This window comes from Cucumis melo, chromosome 9, assembly GCF_025177605.1.
Source record: "Cucumis melo cultivar AY chromosome 9, USDA_Cmelo_AY_1.0, whole genome shotgun sequence".
NCBI lineage: Eukaryota > Viridiplantae > Streptophyta > Magnoliopsida > Cucurbitales > Cucurbitaceae > Cucumis > Cucumis melo.
In genome coordinates, this window is record NC_066865.1 from 7,382,484 (window position 1) to 7,403,273 (window position 20,790).

Here is a 20,790-nt window from a genome sequence, read left to right on the forward strand (position 1 = left end):
TACATCCTCCTGGGACATGTCAATCCCCTAGCTATACATGGATGGGAATTCCTCGTTCCCATCCAGCATGTCAAACCCCTTATACCTGGCAGGCTCGTTAGACCTGACGTCGACGAATATCTCAATGAAGCGACCCGTTATTCTATCAGGTCCAAACACATATGCAAGTTCGTTGTAATAGGGAAAGGGTTTGTTAAGGAGGCCATTTGCTGTAGGATGAGACTGCAAAAAAAAAAAGGATCACTTAAAAGTATTGATAGAAAAATTGTAAACTAAATATACACTGCGCAAGTAATGTGACGTTTAGATTATGTTTCTTACCCTAACCCAATTATCGAACACTTCCTTCTCCGTAATTATGCATTTTGCGTAATCGTTCCAGCCGAATCCATTGCACACTGGCCCCCGCATTTCTGCGATGGCCTGGAATGTCCACTTAAGTGTCTTTATTCTGCAGTTGATTACAGTGGTTGCGCGAACATGACATCCAGATAATTTTTCGACCATCATGCGTACCAGTTGGGCTAGGTAACCTGACCGAAACGTACCATTGTCAAATTTCCATTCCCTTATGGACACCAGCTTCACTAAACACTCTACAAGAATGTCCTCCTCCTCAGTCCATACATATATGGAACCTATTATTAATTTTACATTTCCACATTTACGAGACAAAAATGACCGGAAAACAACATTATGACACATAATTTATGTAAAGCATGCATAGTTACACTAGAAAAAATTATAAGTATAGGTCATTTAAATTAGCATACAATCGATGAGTTCTAATTTAAATTCATTTTAGCTAAGCGTTACACAATTGCCATTCTGTGAACATTGCTTCAGCTAATTCGTCGTGCCAGTAAGACCACTCGTTTGTGGTCTCAATGTACTGAATGTCTTTTGTAACGGTGGTTGTGGCGTCGTAAAGTCCCCCTCGTCTACATCGTCAATGTTGTCGCAATGTCTCATTTCTTTGTTTATCAAATTATGTGCCAAGTATTGTCCAATGACCCCTCAAAACACCGAAAGCGCGCTCAATCACATTTCATGCTGAAGAGTGCTTTACGTTGAAGTATTCCTTTGCAGTGGTTGGGGCATTTCCATCACCACGCCACTCTTACAAGTGGTAGCGCAGGTCTCTATATGGGACGAGAAATCCTTCAGTATTTGGATAACCCGCATCGCACAGATAATAATATTCTGTACCGAAAACCAATGTTTTATGTGCGTTGAATATATAAGTTCAAAACGGTGTGATTTGATGAAAAATTATAAATAACCTTTAGCACTTGCAATCCATTTTTTCGGGCAAGGGCATCCTAGAGAATCCGCGAGTCTGCTGCGGATCCTTCCCAACCGGCGAGGACGTATATGAAATCCTCTTTCGTGCCGCAGACGCTGAGTACATTAGTTGCAATTTCCCCCTTACGCGTTCTGAACGTAGGGCGATCTGTTGCAGGCATGTTGACCTTTATGTACGTCCCGTCTAATGCCCCAAGGCAATTCTGCAGGTTTAGACAAACACACTTACATTAGTATGATATACTGATACATGACATACACACCATTTCTACTACGCCCACCTCGAAACACTTCCAAAATAAATATTTTACTAACTATGTTATTATAATGGCCATATATAGTGCACATAAAGTTAGTATATGGAAGGTACGAACAAGTATTTCAAAACAAATAATGTGAACCATGTGGCAACATAGGTTTCATCATGTATCAAAAAAACAATTTGTTGTTTAGTACATATAAAGTGCTTCATATTTACTTCTAGTCATTGAGTTTAGGATAATTGTAAAAACCCTTCTCCAAAACAAATAACTTATTTTTCTTACAAGTTATTTCGAACATTATATGAAAAGTTATACTAAATTATGTTTCCAATTAAATTACCTTACTGTAAATTACCTAAAAAAATGCGAGTGAGATTTGTAAAAATAGTTATACAACCAAGTTTGACAATGAATGCAATATTTTTTTCGTCAATTAAAAAATTACAATTAAAAATGTTTATTTTAGTGAGTCAGGGAGTTTATGAAAACTAGTAGAAACAAATGAAAACAATTACACTACAAACTTGTTTCAAACAAATTAAAAACTGTGACTATAGTTTTACTATTAATTTCAATTCAAAATAACACATTGGGGTTCAATTTTAAAACGTGAACATTCGTTTTACATATTTGTTTCATGCTATAAAATAATTAAGAATAACTAACATGTGTAAAATTTATTAATTAATTCTTTTTGTTTTCATTGGAATTTTATTTGTTTCACTTTTTAACATAGTATGACTCGTCATTTACATGTTTTAAATGATCATACTAATGAGTTATGTAAATTGATATTTATTATGCAAAATAGGATTTTACGTGAATTAATTTTTAACAATACAGTACTTGATTATTGAGTTATATGTACGTTCAATATTGTTGCACTAATTTCATTCATAGTTGTTAAATGTAGAATGGAGATAATAGTTTTCGAACAACAGATATTGATCGTGCATATGAAAAAATAGGTAAACAACATTTTTAAAATAATAGTGTTGAAGCATAATAAAATTGTTCAACAAAATGTGCACTAATAAATGTATACAAAACCCATTAAAAGAAAAATTACAAAACGAAAATAGAAGTTTGTAACAATATAAAATAAATTACAATCTTAACTCTCACTGACTATAAAATATCAAAATAACAAAAAAAGGCCTACAAACGGCCATTACAATAGTTCCTCTTAAAAGAGTATCTTGGTGAATGGTGACGTCCTGCATAACATAAACAACATTAGATAGATTTCTACATAATAGACGATATGGAAGAAAAGAATGGAAGAAATATTACGTACACATATCTTCTATGACGACCAATACGATCCCAATTGAACATTAAATGCGCAAAACCCTTAATAATTAGCATGGAAAGGATAAGAAAATGCAATTTTTTTTTACAAATTCGTAGACTCAGAGTTTTGAAATCCATTCAAAATAATGAACAGAATTTCAAAGTTGTTGAAACATCAATGACAATGGAAAAAGAATAAAGAAGATACACAAATAATAAGAACACGCGTAAATAGAAAATAAGCCACAATGAGATGGACAATGCTAATACATTAGAAACAACCAAGGAAGTGAGAAAATAGGACAGAAGCATATAAAGAGAATTTCATCTTCTTTGGTAAGTGGTGCAGTGTGAAGTAATAGAGTGCAAGATACATGAATACAATAGAGGAAAACATGGTAAGTACATACAAAAGAAGACATATTAAAAGGAGAATGAGAAAAAAAAAATACCTAATCAAAGAGATCATACAAAAGAGAGAAGAATGTAGCCAAACACAAGTGGAAGAGAAAAGGTTTATATATAGGGAAAGATGAGGGAAGTTATGATCCCTTTAATGAATACAAAAAAAAAAAAAAAAAAAGAGCGAGTAATACACTGCAACATACATCAATACAATAAAGGAAAATATGGGAAGTACATCCTGAAGATGGCAGAGAAAAATGAGAGTGATAAAAAAAATTACCTATGGACAGAGATAATACAAATAGTCAAAATAATGCAGCCAATCACAAGTGAAGTGATAAATCAAAAGAGGAAAGTTATATATATAGGGAAAGATGGGTGGAGTTATGATGCCTTGAATGACCACAAAGCAAAAAAAAAAAAAAAAAAGACAAGGAATCTCTGATTCAACAGGCTAAAAGCATAGGAAAGTTCAAGCAGTCAAAGCCTATGTATTGGAAGCTACACGAAAAGTACATGAAGCAACAATGTCAACAGATGGAAGAGACAAAACAATTTGCAACTGAAAGATTGTATGCAACCACATACGTTCCCCATAAGATCAGTGATGCAAGAAAACTTTGCAAAAACTTCAAAGAACATAATATGGAAAAGAAGAAATCAGGGAGCACAATTGATCAGAAATGAAATTGGGGGTCAATAGAAGGAAACGTACAAGCCATTGCCAACATAATTTATGAAGAAAAGTATGTAAAGCATTAAACAGGACATAATCAAAGGCCAAAAGAAATAATAGCATACCCAAACTAAACCATAACATAATCCAAAATGCAAACACATACATATATGGAAAAGAAAAATCAGATGTTATTAAAAACAATGGGAACTCATCATCATGTTTTGAAGAAAAAATGGATTTAAAGAGTTCAATACCTCATTACCATGCTCGATCGATACCCATTTCCACACAATGGTGTGGAGTGTCTGTCTTATCAGTCAAGGAAAACTCAAAATGGCAAGGGAAACACCGAGTGACAAAAAGGGAACCTCGAGCGGTAAGGAGAAAATTTGAGGGACAAAATTCGATGGTTCTTCACATAGAAGACTCATCGAATGGTTTCAGAGGCATGGATTGGACCCAACCTTTCAACGAAACCTATAGATCCAAAAATGGAAACATGTTTGGAGGCAACATCGTTAAAGGGTCACCTTCAACAAACACGAGTATCACTTTCGAGATTGAGAGAGACGAATGAGAGAGATGTAGATGGAGATTCAACGTCACGAAAGGAAACCTATTTTCCATGGAAAGGGGGTTCGTATTTTTCATCGACAAAACGCAACGACCGAATCTCAGAAATAAATGGAATAGAAAACGCAGATAGAACAGATGAGGGAAACGAAGAAACAACAAAAACGGAAGGAAGATGAGGGGTTGAAGGGTTTTAACACTAAGGTAAATCGACAAATGAGGGTGGAAGAGTTGAGATTTGTGAAGAGAAAATGCAAATAGAAGAGATGAGGGAGACGAGAAACAACACAAAACAGAAGGAAGATGAGGGATTAAAGGGGATGAAGAGGGATTCAAGATGAATGCTTAAGACGGGTTGAAGGCATAAATGGAAAAAATCGACAGATGAGTGGGAGAGGTTTGAGGGTAAAACGAGGGCCAAACGGGGTTTAGGGTCGGGATAATATAAACACACAGTGGTAACCCTAACCCCAAACAAGCCCTTATTTTTCATTATGTCTTTTATCTTAAATTAGTATATCTCTTCGTCGTGCTTTTCTAGATTAACATTCTAAAATACATTTTCTTTGATGAATGTGCTTTTAAATTTAAAATTAGTATTGTTTTAGATAATAAAAATTTAAGGCCCATTTAGGGTTAGGATTAGTACTGTGGGCTTAGGTTAGCCCAACCCCAACCCTCGTTTGGGCCCAAGATTAAGGAAACCCTGTTTCCTTAATTTTGATTTTACCCTCAAACACCTCCCCCTCAATCCACCAATTTTCCTCCTCCATTTGCGTCTTCAACCCTTGTTAACCCTTCACGCTCAATCTGTCTTCATCCCCTTCGATTTCTCCTTCTTTCGTTTTGTGTTCTCTCCCTCATCATATACATTTGCATTTTCGATTCTCCCCTTCGATTACTCCTTCTTTCTTTTTGTGTTCTCTCCCTCATCTCCTCCATTACCATTTTCGGTTCTTTCCTTCGATTCCTCCTTCTTTCGTTCTATGTTGTCTCCATCATCTCCTCCATTACCATTTTTCAGTTCTCAAATGTGTTTCATAAACCCTCATCTGCCAATTTTTCCCCGATTCTCTATTCAAACCATGGTCATTTATTTTCCACATCTATCGATTTTCGTAATTGTTGGAATTTGTGTCCTAAAACTCGTACTTTGTTATTTGATTCAATAAATTTTATTATTGAATGCTATAATCTCAAAACCAATAAATTAAGGTCCCAAGACTATTTTATTGAGTTTGTCAAAAACACTTAAACTTTATGTATATACATAAACATGGATTAAGTTCAAGTTAATAGCCTAAATAGTCTATAGTGTATGAATAAGGTTGGGCGCCTTATTCTGGATAAATATTGTGGATGTGGCTCGCTCCGTAGTTAGTACAAACGATGTAATCCTGAATCGTTCGTGTAGAGACATGGGAGTGGGGGCATCCTATGTAAATGGTTTGCATAAGACTGGAACCACGAAATAGTCACTTTTTGTTATAACACCGTAAACTATTATAAACTGACTATTTCATTTATGATGACCTAGGTAACTTGATCTTAATCATGAGTTAACTATGAACTTTTGTTCATTTGGTAGTATTCTTAGATCTAAATAGGCGAGGGCAGCTCATCATCGTTGGCCCAATAAGCCTCCCATTTCAGGGATAAGACCGAGTGGATAGCTAGGGACATAGGGTGCAAAACGAAATTCACTCCTACCCATTTCTGGGATAGTAGATAGGTTGTTCCCTTAAGGATTGAATCCAAGTCTTGAACAAGGGGCCCCACCTTCTCATTGGCCCAAGAAGGATTCAGGTTTATAGGTTGGACCTTAAACCAATTGTTCAATAGTGGATCAATGGGTCTTAAGGAACAAGATGTAATCTCGGGGGTAAAACGGTATTTTGACCCAGCTGAGATTACGAACAACCTGTGAAGGATCAACTTACTCATCATGGTTATATCAGGTGGACAGAGATATATCAATAGTGAGGGGAGTGCAACTAAGAGTCTTTAGTGGAATGACTCTTTAGTTAACGAATGTTGATTAAGCTTGGTCTAAAAGAGATTAGCCAGTTAATCTCAAATCGTTGGAGCCCATGATCTATAGGTCCATTAGGTTCCCCTACTAGCTCATATGGATTCGACTAAGAACAAGTATGTTGAAGTAATTCGAATTGTTCGAATAAAGATAAGAGAGAAAAATCGAAATAATATATAAGATATAAGTCGATAGAAATAAACTTTAAGCTTTTGTGTTTAAAGATGATTTAAATAAATATGAATATAGATTCACATTTAAAAGCTTGGAAAGTTTTGAAACGGTCAAAGTTGTAAAAGTCAACATGTTGATTTTTAACTTTGAACTTTGACCGAATTTATATTCAAATATGATTTGAATTTTAGAGAAATGAATATGGATTCATACTCAGGAGGTTAGAATTAGTTAAGACGGGAAAAATAGTAAAAAGTAAAAAAGTTGACTTTTAACTATGAAAAGTCAAAGTTTGACTTTGATTTAATTGGTCAAATGACCAAAATATCCTTTTGACTAATTATTCTATTAATTATCGGTTAATGGGAGATATGGTAAATTATTGTGAATTTGAAGCCACTAATTCCATTAAGAATTAATGGATTAATGAGGTGTTGAACATATATAAAATAAATTGCATGAAGATTTCATATAAAACATTTCTCATTACAGAATGAGAAGAGGATGATGTTCTTCTTAAAAAACCACATAAACGATTCACTTCCTTTTCTCTCTTAAAAAACTTCACTTCACAAAACCGAGTCCCAGAACTCTGTTTTTGGTCCTGAGCATAGTAGGTCAACTTTGTGGTTCTCCTTGTTCGTGATTTTCAGGCAGAGAAGAAAAATAATTCGAAGAAGTACAGAACAACAAAAGGTAAACTCATCGTTTACCTTTTAGGTACTTCGTTTAGGTTCATCGCATAGCATGTGCATGTTGCCTTCTAAATCGTTTAGATGCATATAGAGTAAAGCATGATCTTTTATTTCTGTCGCAGCATGTCTTATTGCTTTTCCATCAGTAACACGCTAACCTGCATTTTCTGTATATTTTGTTTCTTCATTCATCCATTGCGTTTTGCTTATGAACCCCCATTTCATGACGTCGAATCTTTATCTACATCTCTCTCATCCGTTTCTCTTAGTTCCTAAAGGTTTTCTCGTGTTTGTTGAAGCTGACTCTTCAACGGCGTTGGCTCCAAACATGATTTTCTTTTCGGATCTAGGGTTTTGCCTCCAAACACGTTTTTGTTGAAGGCGGCCCTCTAATTTTCTCCTTGCCGCTCGCCGTTCCATTGTTACGGCTGGGTGTTTCGCTTGTCGTTTCGTAATTTCCTTTATTGATAAGACAGACACTTCACACTGTTGTTTGTTAATGGTTACCGATCGAGCTTGGTAGGGAGGTATTGGACTCTTTTGAATCCAATTTTTTTAGCCAATGATGAGTTCTCATTCCTTTAAATACAAACTGATTTTGTTTTGGAATATATTTATTTGTTTACATTTGTTCTCTGTTATAATAATTTACTTTCGGTATTGCCATGATTTCCCATTGTTTGTTATCATGTCTGACTTTTGTTTTCCATATATGTATGTAAACCTATTTGTCGACTCTGGTGCTTTAATTTGGGTATGGTGTACTTTATTTTGGCCTTCCATTTTATCTTCTTGGTTTACTTTGTTTTGTTCATAAATGTATGTTGGCAATGATTTCTATGTTTCCTTATATTCATCAAACCCTTCATTTCCTATCAATTATGTTGCCTAATTTGGGATTTATAAAATATGTTTCAAGTTTTTTACATACTTTTCTTTCATCACTGATCTTTTGGGTTAAAAATATGTGGTTGCATAGAATCACTGAGTTCAACATTGTATTGTCTCTTTCATCTGTTCAGATTGTATGTTTTTTGTATAGCTTCCAGTATATAACCTTTGACTACTTGGACTTTTCTATGCTTTTAGTTGGTTGTAGTAGAGATTCCCTGTCTTTCAGTCCTTGATTTTATTGATGGATACCTTGCAGTATATTACTTCTCTCTTTATTTTTTGTTTTACCTTCATTAAAGCCCTCCTAACTTTCCCCATCTTTCTCTATATATACACCACGTTTCCTCTTTTCATTTATCAATTTCACTTCTCTATCATTGCATTCTTCTCTCTGTTTCTATCTTTTCCTTGGTAAGTTACTTTTTTTTCTCTCATTCTCCTTTTAATCTGCCTTTTTTTTTATTTCATTCATTCCTATATTGTATTTTTTTCTCTGTTTCTATCTTCTGCAATTAACTTCTGTCCTTCTTTCCCACTTAGGAACTCTTTTGTATGTACTTATATTCATCTATTGTATTGATGTTTACCTTATATGCTTCTGTTCTCCTTTTTTGCTATTGTTTCATGTTTTTAATGTATTACCATTGTCCATCCTCTTCTTTGTTATTTTCTATTTACGCGTATTCTGTTTATTCGTCTATCTTCTTTGTATTTTTTCCATTCGCTTTTGATGTTTCTACTACTATGAAATTCCATTCATTATGTTGAATGGATTTCAAAACTCTGAGGCTACCAATTTAAAAAAAATTGTATTTTCTTATGCTTTCCATGTTGATTATTAATGTCTTTACTCATTCAACGTTGATTTCAGGTCATATTTGTCGTCATAGAAGGTATGTATACATAATATTCTTTCATTTTGTTCCTTCTATATCGTCTCTTATGTACCAATGTTAACAAAGTTGTTTATCTTATGCAGAAAGTCGCGATTCACGAGTATACTCTTCTAAGAGGTACTATTGTAATGGCCGTTTGTAGGCATTCTTTTGTTTAATTTCATATATTATGGTCACATACAGTAACGTTTGTAATTTCTTTTCTATTGTTACAAACTTCAATATTTTTTTGTTATTTATTTTTTTGGGTTTTGTATAAATTTATTATGAACATTTTGTTAAACATTATTTGGTTTTTAAGGTGTATGTATTGTTTACTTTAAAAATCCCTCTTTACGTAGTTTTTACATATGCAAGATGAATATATGTTTTTAATAGTTTTCAATTATTTCATGACTAGCTAAAGTAACGTATTATCACATGTGTAAAAAGAAGTTTTCAAATTCACTGTTCGTTTAATTGTAATTTCAATTACGAAGAAAATATTGAATTCATTATCAAACGTAATGGTATAACTTTTTTTTACAAATCTAACCCCTATTTTTGTACGTAATTTAATTGGAAAATCAATTTACTGTAACTTTTCATATAATTTTGAAAATAACTTTTAACGAAAAAAGTATTTCTTTTCGAGGACGGTTTTTTCAATTATCGTAAACATGAACCACCTTATATGTAGTAAACAAGAAATAGTTATTTGATACATTATGCAAACCTCTACTCGCATGCTTTCACATTGTTTGTCTTCAAATACTTGTTATTAATTTCCATATACTAAATTTTATGTCCATTGTATATGAGCATTCTAATAAGATACTTAGGCATATATTTTGTACGACAGTTAAGGTCATTTCACATGGATCAACAAACACTTCTTGGAGTCCTAACTGCGTTGCCCAACACCAGATGCTCCTAATGTTGGAGCTACTAATGAACGACAATAAGCATCTCCCACAAACACTGTTTGATACAAGGCATAGAATTAGGCAGCTTGCGTACTTTCGAATGATACACGAGTCTGATCTTGTGTGTCGCAAAAGCACCCGCATGAACAGACACACATTTGCAATTCTATGTCATTTACTTAGGATTGTAGCTGGTCTTTCATCGACAGAGATTGTCTATGTTGAGGAAATTGTTGTGATGTTCTTGCACGTCCTTATGCATGATATGAAGAACTGCAAATTCAACGGAAATTTGTACAATCAGGCGAGACAATCTTGCGACATTTTAACCTCATTCTTTTGGCTGTGGTACGACTCCACGACGAGTTGATAAAGAAACTTATGCCGGTATCAAACAACTGCACTAATCAACGTTGAAAGTGTTTCGAGGTACACGTAGTTTATGTGGTAAGTTTGTCACGTATCAGAACGTCACAATAATGCAAGCCTCTTTCTATAAATCTACAGAATTGCCTTGGGGTATTGGATGGGACGTACATAAAGGTAAACGAGCCCGTAGCAAATCGACCTTCATTCAGAACGCGAAAGGGGATTTCGTATATGTCCTTGCCGGTTGGGAAGGATCTGCAGCAGACTCATGAATTCTCCGAGATGCCCTTGCCCGAGAAAATAGACTGCAAGTGCCAAAGGGTATTTACAATTTTCATTTTCGTTGCCATTTTTGAAGTTACATATGGAATGCCCATAGAGTATCGATTTTCGGTACAAGATATTAATACCTATGCGATGTGGGTTATCCAAATGCTGAGGCATTCCTCACTCCATAAAAAGGCCAGCGCTACCACTTGCAAGAGTGGCGGGGTGATTGAAATGCACCAACAATTGCAAAGGAATAGTTCAACATAAAGCACTCTTCGGCAAGAAATGTGATTGAGTGCGCATTCGATGTTCTTAAGGGTCATTGGGCAATACTTCGTGGGAAGTCCTACTATCCGCTCTAAGTGTAGTGTCGCACAATCCTAGCATGTTGCTTGCTCCATAATTTTATAAACAAAGAAATGGTCAATTGCAACGACATGGACAAACAATGAGGGGCACTCCACATACGCCACCACTATCGCTACAGAAGACATTCAGTACATTGAGATGACAACCGAGTGGTCAAACTGGTGCAACGAATTAGCTGAAGCAATTTTCACCAAATGGCAGTTGCGTAACACTTAACTAAAACGCTTCTAAAATTAGGGTCCATCAGTTGTATGGCAATGTAAATTACTCTGTTACTTTGTTCTTATTTTATATGTAATGTAACCGTGCATTTGTTACATATAGTACATATCATAATATTGTTTCCTCTTTGCTTATGTGTCGTAAATGTGGAAATGTAAAATTACTAATGGCTTCAATGAATTGTTTGTCGGTTTTCATTCTCAATATGGCTACCTCATTGCGTACCCCGAGGCATGTATGGACTAAGGAGGAGGAGGGCACTCTTGTAGAGTGTTTAGTGGATTTGGTTGTCATGGAAGGATGGAAATACGACAATGGTACATTCTGGCCCAGTTACCTGGCACAACTAGTACGCATGATGGCCGAGAAATTACTAGGATGTCAGGTTCGTGCAACCACTATAATCGACTGCAAAATAAAGACACTGAAGCGGACATTCCAAGCCATCGCAGAAATGTGGGGGCCAGCGTGTAGTGGATTGGATTGGAACGTCGGTGCAAAATGCATAATTGCGGAGAAGGAACTCTTCGATAACTGGGTTAGGGTAAGAAACATAAATTAAACGTCCCGCTACTTACCCAGTGTACATTTACTTCACAAATTTTGTTTAAGTATATGTAAGTGGTCCTCGTTTTTTATGCAGAGCATTCTGTAATGAAGGGACTCCTTAACAAATCGTTTCCCTATTACGACGAACTTGCATGTGTTCGACCATGATAGGACGACGGGTCGCTTTGCTGAGACGTTCGCAGACGTGGGGTCTAACAAGCCTGTTGGGTATGAGGGGTTTGACACGCCCGATAGGAACGAAAAGTTTCCATCAGCATACAGCCAGGGGATTGACATGTCCTAGAAGGATATACGCGTATCATGACCTTTTCGCGCGTCTGAGGGTAGGGCCAGATCGAGCGGATCAAAGAGTAAGAGGAGAATCCAGCGAAAGACAGAGCCTGAAGTCATACATATGGCACTAGAGTGTATAAACAACCAACTCAGGACGATTGCGGATTGGCCTGTACGCGCCCTTGCCAATGACAACCATGTGCACCAGGAATTCTTTCGCATATTGCGTGAGATGTCGAAACTAACGAGTTTGGATATGGATGTTGTTGCAAAGGTACCTTTTATCTCATATGGACGACATGCGGGGTTCCGTACTAATGCTTGAGGATGAGAGGGAGGACTTTCGTAGAGTCATCCTACGAGACATCTCCAGATAGTTTATGTTTGTACTTTGTTGGCTTGCTTTTCTTTTTCCTTACTTGACTTCCACTATGTTATTGACTGCTAATTCTTTTTCCTATTGTACACAACTTTTTTTCGTATGTACTTGACATTCTCCCTTCTACATCCCTTCAATTCCATTGAAAACGTTTTTTAAAATTAACGAAAATAGTAACAATTTAAGCAATATGGCGTTCAACTGCTACATAATAACTAATTTAATGAATAATTATAAATATGGACTCATGCGTTAGACCACTTAATTATATATGTTAAAAAACAAATGTACCCCGCTATCACTAATCACAAATAGGCAATAAATAATTTGTATTTCTAAAAAATGACTTAGAATAAAATTAGTACGATTTGTTAACAAATTATTTTGAAATTAGACAACTGTCTTACTAATTTAATAACATTATACATAGAAAAAATTATTTCCAATAAGAGGAGTTCGACGCTTTCATAAAAAAATATGCAATAATAATTTATTACTTATATTTACAATGTCATTTAAAAAAATTACTACATAAAAAATATATATTCATAACCCAACCCACATAACACTTTCCCCAAATAAATTTTATCATAAATTCCACATAAACCTATCTACCTAACCATTCACACATTTTCAAATTTTTTGTTAAAAGTATTATATGATTTTTATATTCCATTGCTACTATGGACGTCTTATAAATATTTGTTGCAAACATTCAAATTCTAAAATAGTAAAAGACAATAAATTAACTATTGAATCTCCTAACAAACAAACATTTTATATATAATATATATAAATATTTTCTACATCAATTCTCCAATATTCATTGCTATAATGTTTCTATATATTACTTTACTCTCTTTTTGTTCTTGTTATATATAACTCCTTATTCAAAATTATTCTATAATTTAGAGATATAATATTACTTTTTTAAAAGTAAATTAAATATTATCGCATTTTAATTCATAGCTAAACTTGAAATAAAGAGACTAACTTAAAAAAAAAAAGTGAAAGAAACGTTTTTAAACTACCATCAACCTTAGTAATATTAACCTAATAATATGAATATAAAAAGTTCATATCCACTATTTTATAGAAATTAATTTTGAAATATCTCTATCGTTAATTATAATTAACCATGAAATATTAATTCTAAATATAAGTAGAAAAATAATAAGATGCACGTCTAAATTAGGTGAAAAATTTATAAAAATATGAAAATTTAATATGAGTCAAATACTAACTTATATTTTAAAACATAACATCCATCCACGTGCAACATACGAAAAAATCTAGTCACTAAAAAAAGCAAAGTAGATGGAGAAATGGATGTTTCTCCACTTACTTATTAGGAACATTTAAAAAAATAGTAAAATATTGTAATTATTTACCAAATAAAGTAAAATTTATAGGATTCTCTCTAGTCCATTTAAGTTTTTTTTTTTTTTTTTTAAATTTTGTAAATAGTTTCATTTTGGTTTGCTATTCATATAAATTTCTCAAAAAAAATTTTGGCTATATTGTTTTGCTATTCATAAAAATTCCTTTTATTATTATATATTAATATTTTATTAAAAAGATAAAATTTAAACTTCAAAAGATATAGACGGAAATAATATTTTAATATGTTATATAAACGTAACCCACACTTTATATGGGTTGAATATATGTTTTGCCTACGTTTAGCAACAAATTTGTTGGATACAAAACATTTTATTATTTATAGTATTATTAATTTTGTTGGATCAAATCTTTCCCTTCATACTAAGAACACATTATTATTCCATCTATGAGTTGTTTAAACCTAACTTTCTTATATTTCTTATGTTGATTGACTTTAATATCTAATTTGCCCCTTTAATTTTTAACTTTGTTTCATTTTAGTTTATATATATTCATTTTATTTTATTTTCAATATGAAAACAATGAGAATGAAAGGTAGAATGATCCAAATGAACCAAAACCTGGATAAACTAAATTAAATTTATATTAAATTTTAGTTTAAAGTATTATTTTGGTATCAGTACTTTTTGTCAAATATTAGTGTAGCATCAACAATAAAGCAGCACACAATACTCGTGACAAGCTACATTGTCTTATCAACGGTGCTTTATGTGCAAACAAGAAGCTGAATCTCATTTTTGGTCTCCTGTTCCTTTGCTTCATCCTTTTGGAATCACATCCTCACCACTTTGAATTGAAAAGTTGTCATACCAAAAGATCCTAATCTTCTTCTTTCATATACCTTGGGGGACACCGATTGTTTCTTTCGCACACTAAAAAAATTAGTAAAATTTTGAAACAAACTCACACATTCTATTTATTACCGAAAAAATTATTACTAATTAATTAATTTAAGGAATAATTTAATTTAAGATTTACTAAATTCAATATAAACGGATATATATAATGATTTTACCGATTTGACTCAGTCAAGGCATTGTTGAAAGTAATTTTCCCTCTTACTCTTCTCTTCAAGAACAAACGCTACTTCCCGCTCTTGATTCTGCACTGAATTCATGCATTTCAATTACCACTGGGGCCTTGAATCCATTGTTGTCTAAATTCCTTTCTCAATTTTCTCATCGAAGATCAATCCCCATCATGCTCCTCGGAAGGTCCTTTCAAGTTATCGGAATTCCATGGCCCGATCTCAATGACGGATTGTTCTACAACGATGTCGTTAAACCCCCCGACTCCGGTTCGTTTTCTTTCTATTCAACTTCCACTTTTCCCCCTACAATATTTCAATTTCATCTTTCATGATTTCTTATTCTTTGCGTGATTATATATTTCCAGGGAAGTCTTTGATCCACTTCTATTCTTGCAAATATAAGAGTTCGGCTCCACTGGAGGGGTAAGTTCTACTCAAACTCTATCTAGACTATCGGATTATCTCGTGTTTCATATCTATTACGCTTAGGTTATTTCTGATCATTAATGTAGCTTGTTTTGCATCTATTACTTTGCAGCTGGTTGCAGCGAATTAAGAACGAACAGGTACGGTGGTCTTTAATTTAGGTAATTGAGGACATATGTGAAAGAGGTATTTCATTGTAATTTATTCTTGAAGTATTTTGAAACAAAATCAATTTGGTAAGTGTAGATTACGATCGATGGTGAGGTTATCACAGATCCAGAAACTATTCTCAGGTTCTTTACTCTGATTCCTTTGCTTCAGATTTTATTGGTATGTTTAAAAGTTTCCGTCACACCATTAATTGTTTTCAAATCTTACAAATCTGTAGAATTGGTTCTGAATTAGTTTATCGTCGACTTCCATGGAAAGAACCGGATACCCCTTTTTCACTCGAGATTCTTTACGAAGACGATGAAATGGTAAATGCATTGTAGCTGGTTCTTTCTTTTTTTGTTGTAATCTGTGTTATTGGTTGCTTTGAGTTTGCATGAAGTTTTAAAGTACCTTCTATTCTTCAGATTGCATTAAATAAACCGTCTGGCTTGCAAGTATTACCTGGTGGTGTTTTTCAGCAACGGACAGTTTTGACACAGCTTCAGTGGTGGTCAAGTGACCAGAGTTTCTCCATCTCAGAAGAGTTGCACCCTGTTCCTGTTCATCGCTTAGGAAGGGGGACTTCAGGTTAGATTGAATAAACCCAATGGTGAACGAGATCATCATTCATATGTGGAAGCTTTATTATTATTATTATCTTTGTCGGATATCTGATTACTTGTTAGCCTATAAGCCAATGTCAAATGAACATTATATGCGATAGCATATTATGCACAAGGCATTAACACTTTGTGTTGAAATGAAACAAGTTGATACTTCAGTGGGATGTTGAAATGTGGAATTGGTCAAGAGATTTAGGGTGCTTCTTTCAACTATAGATGTCACCTTTATCCTACTTGGTGTGCCGTTGCAGTAAGAATTTCTTTAGCACCCTAATAGAGCATAGAAACGCCATCAGTTCATTTATCAAAATTATGTATCTTGAAGAATTCTGTATTGCTACCTCATTTCTTGGTTTAAATGAAGCACTATTTCTTTAGGTTGTGGAAGTTCATATTGCCAAAATTAATGCCAGAGAGTTATTTCACTGTGTCTCATACTCTCGGTTTGATAAATACCCAAACTTGATACACTAATCATGTGTGTCCTCTTACAAGATGCCATTTACTCTTGGCCATGGACTATTGTCAATTTTTTGGTAAATGGATTATTTTTCCTCACTTTCATGATTCGCTAATCAAATATGTTGGAAATGTACTTCAATTTTGTCTTTAAAATGCTTCACTATTCCCTGCTTATTTCTATTTACAAATCTCTCAGGAATATTATTATGTGCAAAAACAAAGCTCGCCAGAACACAGTTTGCTGCATATTTTGCTGATGGAACATCTTCCGTTATAAGAAACAGGTTTAGGAACATACCTTTAGTACATTTCTCGCCTTGTCTCTGCATGCAGATTTTATATATTCAGAGAATGATTAGTTTGTTTGTATTTCCTATAAGCTGAGAACCTTTTGTCTCCTGCCATCTCTTAGTGGCTTTCCTAGTTCATAATCTTCTTGATGGTAAAAATAACTTTTACCATTGTGGAAATTGTGAAAATTTACTTTGTTGTTCCTCTACTTACAGTTTTATTAGTATGATACCTAGCGTTACATAATTCAATGACAAGTTCTTGGTATTGTGCTACTTCTACTTTATTCTGCATTATAATATGAAGATTTTTCTGCCAATGGGCATAAGCATAACTCAACAGGTTAAGTCATATACCCTTGAGTCCTTTACTAAAAGGTCAAACATTAAAAAAAAAAAATGAAGATCCTTCTCAAACATATGTTAGGTGCACGCGCACCAATTGGGCTGAAGAAGGTTCTGGTTCTGGATTTATGATGTCTACCATATTGCTAGGTTTCTGAATAATGATTTTGGACCACTAGTTTTGCAAATCTAGAAAGATAAAAACATGTGAATTCTGTCTGGTAATCAAATAATTGGGCCATCCGTGTGAGTATTTCATTAATGTTGGTTTCCTTTTTTTTTTTTTTTTTTTTTGTCAAATAAAGAAAACAAGAATGAATAAATAATATGTGGAAGTGGCTGAAGACGAAGCAATCACAGGTTATAGGCATATGCGGATTCGGTCAAGTCCAAAAAAGAAACTAAGGAAAGTGCATCGTCATCTAGGCTAGTACCGGAAACTCTTCATTGATAGGAGGAAACTCTTGTGTATATATTATATAGATTTAGTTATCAGAATTGATAATTTTTCACCTCATCTGCACCTTAATATTTATAAAATTCTGGATGTTTTAGTTGCTAATTTTAGAACCCAAGTTACTGATTTTCTACTGAACTCTCTAGCAAAATATAAATTACCATCAGCCAAAATGATGTAGAGATTAAAAACATCTGAATGTGTAATGTCTTTTTTTTTTTTCTTTTTTTGGTAAAATGTATGGGTTGAACGTAATTTAGTTGTTAACTGGGATAGCTCTTGTTTTTAAGGACATTTAGTCTTGTATTTGTATCGGTGATTGATTTCCACCATATTATTAACGTTTGAACCCGACTTGGAAACAGCACCTCAGAGGAAGGTACAAAAAGGAAAATTTCAAAAATATACCGTGCGCTTGTGACTGGAATAATTCATGATGATGAGGTATATATATTGATACATAACTTCTTGTGGTTATAGGCTTGTAGCATTTTCATTTCATCCTTGAAATTTTTTTTTACTGTTCCTATTCTCGTAAACGGTATTGAGCTAGTAATATTAATTCTACAATGTTACATGTTAGATGATAATTGTTGGACAATCTATTAGCAAAGGTCATTTGTTCTGAAATAACATAAAGGTGACGTTGAAAACCTCTAAACATAGTTGAAATTTTAAATTTGTTGCAAATAGCTGCTGCACTTTCTCCCCGAGTTAGTGTGCAGAATAAGAGGGTTTGGTCCAATAAGTGGTCACTATATCACCATGAAGTGAAGCCAGTTTTGTTTCTATTCTTTCTTGCTTCATATATATATGATTGAGAATTTTCTTTTTTACAGGTGAGCGTTGACCAGCCAATTGGAAGGATGCAATATCCAGGTGTTGCACAGGGCCTGTATGTTGCCACTCCCTCAGGTTTTTGGTTGCATTTTATATGCTGATTCTTGAGAAGACAGTGTTGCTACCATAATTGTACCAGATAGGGAAAGCATAAATGATAAATATCAAAGATTTTGGCTAAGAAAGAGGAGTGCCATAATTTATGGAGTTCTTGATAAATTTAGATGCTCATCACGTTATTCTACTTGTTCGTGTTTATTTCCACTGTATATCTGACTGTTTCGTCAATATTTATTAGCTTCAACACTCAATCACGTTTGCTTTTTTGAATTAATAAATTGAGCAGGGAAACCAGCTTGCAGCAAAGTCAATGTTCTTGAGAGAGATGAACAAGGCGAACACACATTAGTCCAGGTATCTCATTTTGTTGCACATTCTGCTTGTACTTCAAAACTATGAATTATTTTTCTGCTGTGCTGAGATTTACTGCCTAGCTTTCAATTCTTGACTTTGTTTTTAAATTAGTTTAGATCGATTGAGATGGCATTCATTATTTTTGCAAGTCAGTTAAATAGACTTAGCACCTGGTATAATAGTGAAAAATCTTCTGAAAAGGAGAGTGAATAGTGTGATGTAGCACAGTTTAAAGACTTTAAGTTACGTCGAATTTTTACAGGTAGAAATTCAGTCTGGACGGCCCCACCAAATCCGTATCCACCTTTCTTCAATTGGACATCCTTTATTGGGTAATGCTGTTAAAATTAATTCATCCATTCATCAACTTCTAAATCTTTTTAAGTTCTCAACCTCCTTATGAGTGTGTTGAAAATTCTTTGCTGAAATTTTCTTTCTTTTTGTTTTTGTTTTTCTTTTCTGTTTTCTTGGTAGGTGATCCTCTCTATGTTGCTGGCGGGCAACCAAACTGCCTTCATTCTGAGGTAGTAAATCAGAGTTTTGCAGAAGACGGGTATGATGTTGGTGTTCTGTTTAATTTCATTCTTTCGGTTCTAGTCAGAATAAAGCGTTTAAGTCCGTGTAACCTTTTCGCCATCTTTCTTTAGATACATGAATTTAATTCTTAACCAAAATTCAATATTTCAATATTTCAATATTTAACTTGATTTTGGGAAACATCGATAAAATAACAAAGCAAGAAATTTTGAAGCGGAAAAATGTCTATAAGCTAAATCTAGTAAAACAAAACATATACTCAAGTGGTTATCAAACGAAATATATTGTTCCTTTAGTTTAGAGTGAAATATGAAATGCAAGACTATATTTCGTTTGATAAGTTAATGAAAAGGTTACAAAATCAATTACAAGATATAGTTAGGGTGATTTACTTTCTAGGTGCTTAAAAGAACACTTATATGAACTTTGCAAAATTAACATTGGGGGGGGGGGGGTGGTATGCACAGTGTAGATTGTAGAATAGTTAGACCATTTAATGGGTTAAAAGTCCCTTTCTTCTGACTAAACCCTATTTCTTTTTCTTTTTTTTCCCAACAAAATCGAGTATATATATTTGTATTATGGTGTGCCAGAGGTTACGAAAGGCCTATGAAACCTGTGCCTGGAGATTGTGGCTACTACTTGCACGCGCATCAGTTGATTCTCTATCACCCGAAAACAAATGAGGTATGTTCGAAATCTTTTTAAGATATTTGCGTCGTTTAGGATAATCATTCATGTGGTGGCACTATGTAGGCACGTAATCGAGTGAATTATGTGTGCATTCTCTCTCCTTTTTTTTTCTTTTTTTTTTTTTTAATTTCTTTGTTTTTTGTATTAACTAATGGAAGTAGAAGGGTTTTCTTGTATTATTGAAGGTTGTGAAGATCGTTGCACCCCTTCCCCCGATCCTGCGCACACGCTCTGAGGCTGAAGATTTCCACAATTGAATGGATGGATAGATCTCTTGCATGGATGTCCCAAAGATTAGTTCTATTCTCTTTCAATATACTACTTTATTACTTTTTTTCTTAATTTTTTTAATCGGCAGATACTTAGCATTGACGACGCACGTGTTTTCTGAAAATGGGGTGACTGAAAACTCGATAACAAAATATCTCTTCTGAAAAAAAAAATAAAAAAATTGAAGTTAATTGTAACTTATTTTGACCTTCAAAAGGCAAAAGATCTCTAGTTTTAAACAAAGTAAGCATTTTGCAAGTAGGGGTTAAATCAACCATCT

General features: G+C 33.9%; 1 protein-coding gene across 2 annotated transcripts; it reads left to right on the top strand.

The window, feature by feature from the left end:
• Window positions 1–14,981: 14,981 nt before the first annotated feature.
• LOC103503310 (RNA pseudouridine synthase 5) lies at window positions 14,982–20,707 on the top strand. 2 transcript variants are annotated; one of them, XM_008467449.3, is made up of 14 exons: window positions 14,982–15,267; window positions 15,366–15,423; window positions 15,539–15,566; window positions 15,673–15,719; window positions 15,815–15,905; window positions 16,005–16,167; window positions 16,861–16,948; window positions 18,122–18,200; window positions 18,596–18,671; window positions 18,943–19,010; window positions 19,273–19,342; window positions 19,485–19,563; window positions 20,141–20,234; window positions 20,402–20,707. In XM_008467449.3, the coding sequence occupies exons 1-14, from the start codon at window positions 15,171–15,173 to the stop codon at window positions 20,495–20,497; spliced, it is 1,134 nt and encodes a 377-aa protein (XP_008465671.1). In that variant the 5' UTR covers window positions 14,982–15,170; the 3' UTR covers window positions 20,498–20,707. The 2 variants fall into 2 exon arrangements, with proteins under 2 accessions (XP_008465671.1, XP_008465672.1); XM_008467450.3 differs by having other exon boundaries at window positions 14,983–15,267; window positions 20,426–20,707.
• The last annotated feature ends 83 nt before the right edge of the window (window positions 20,708–20,790 follow it).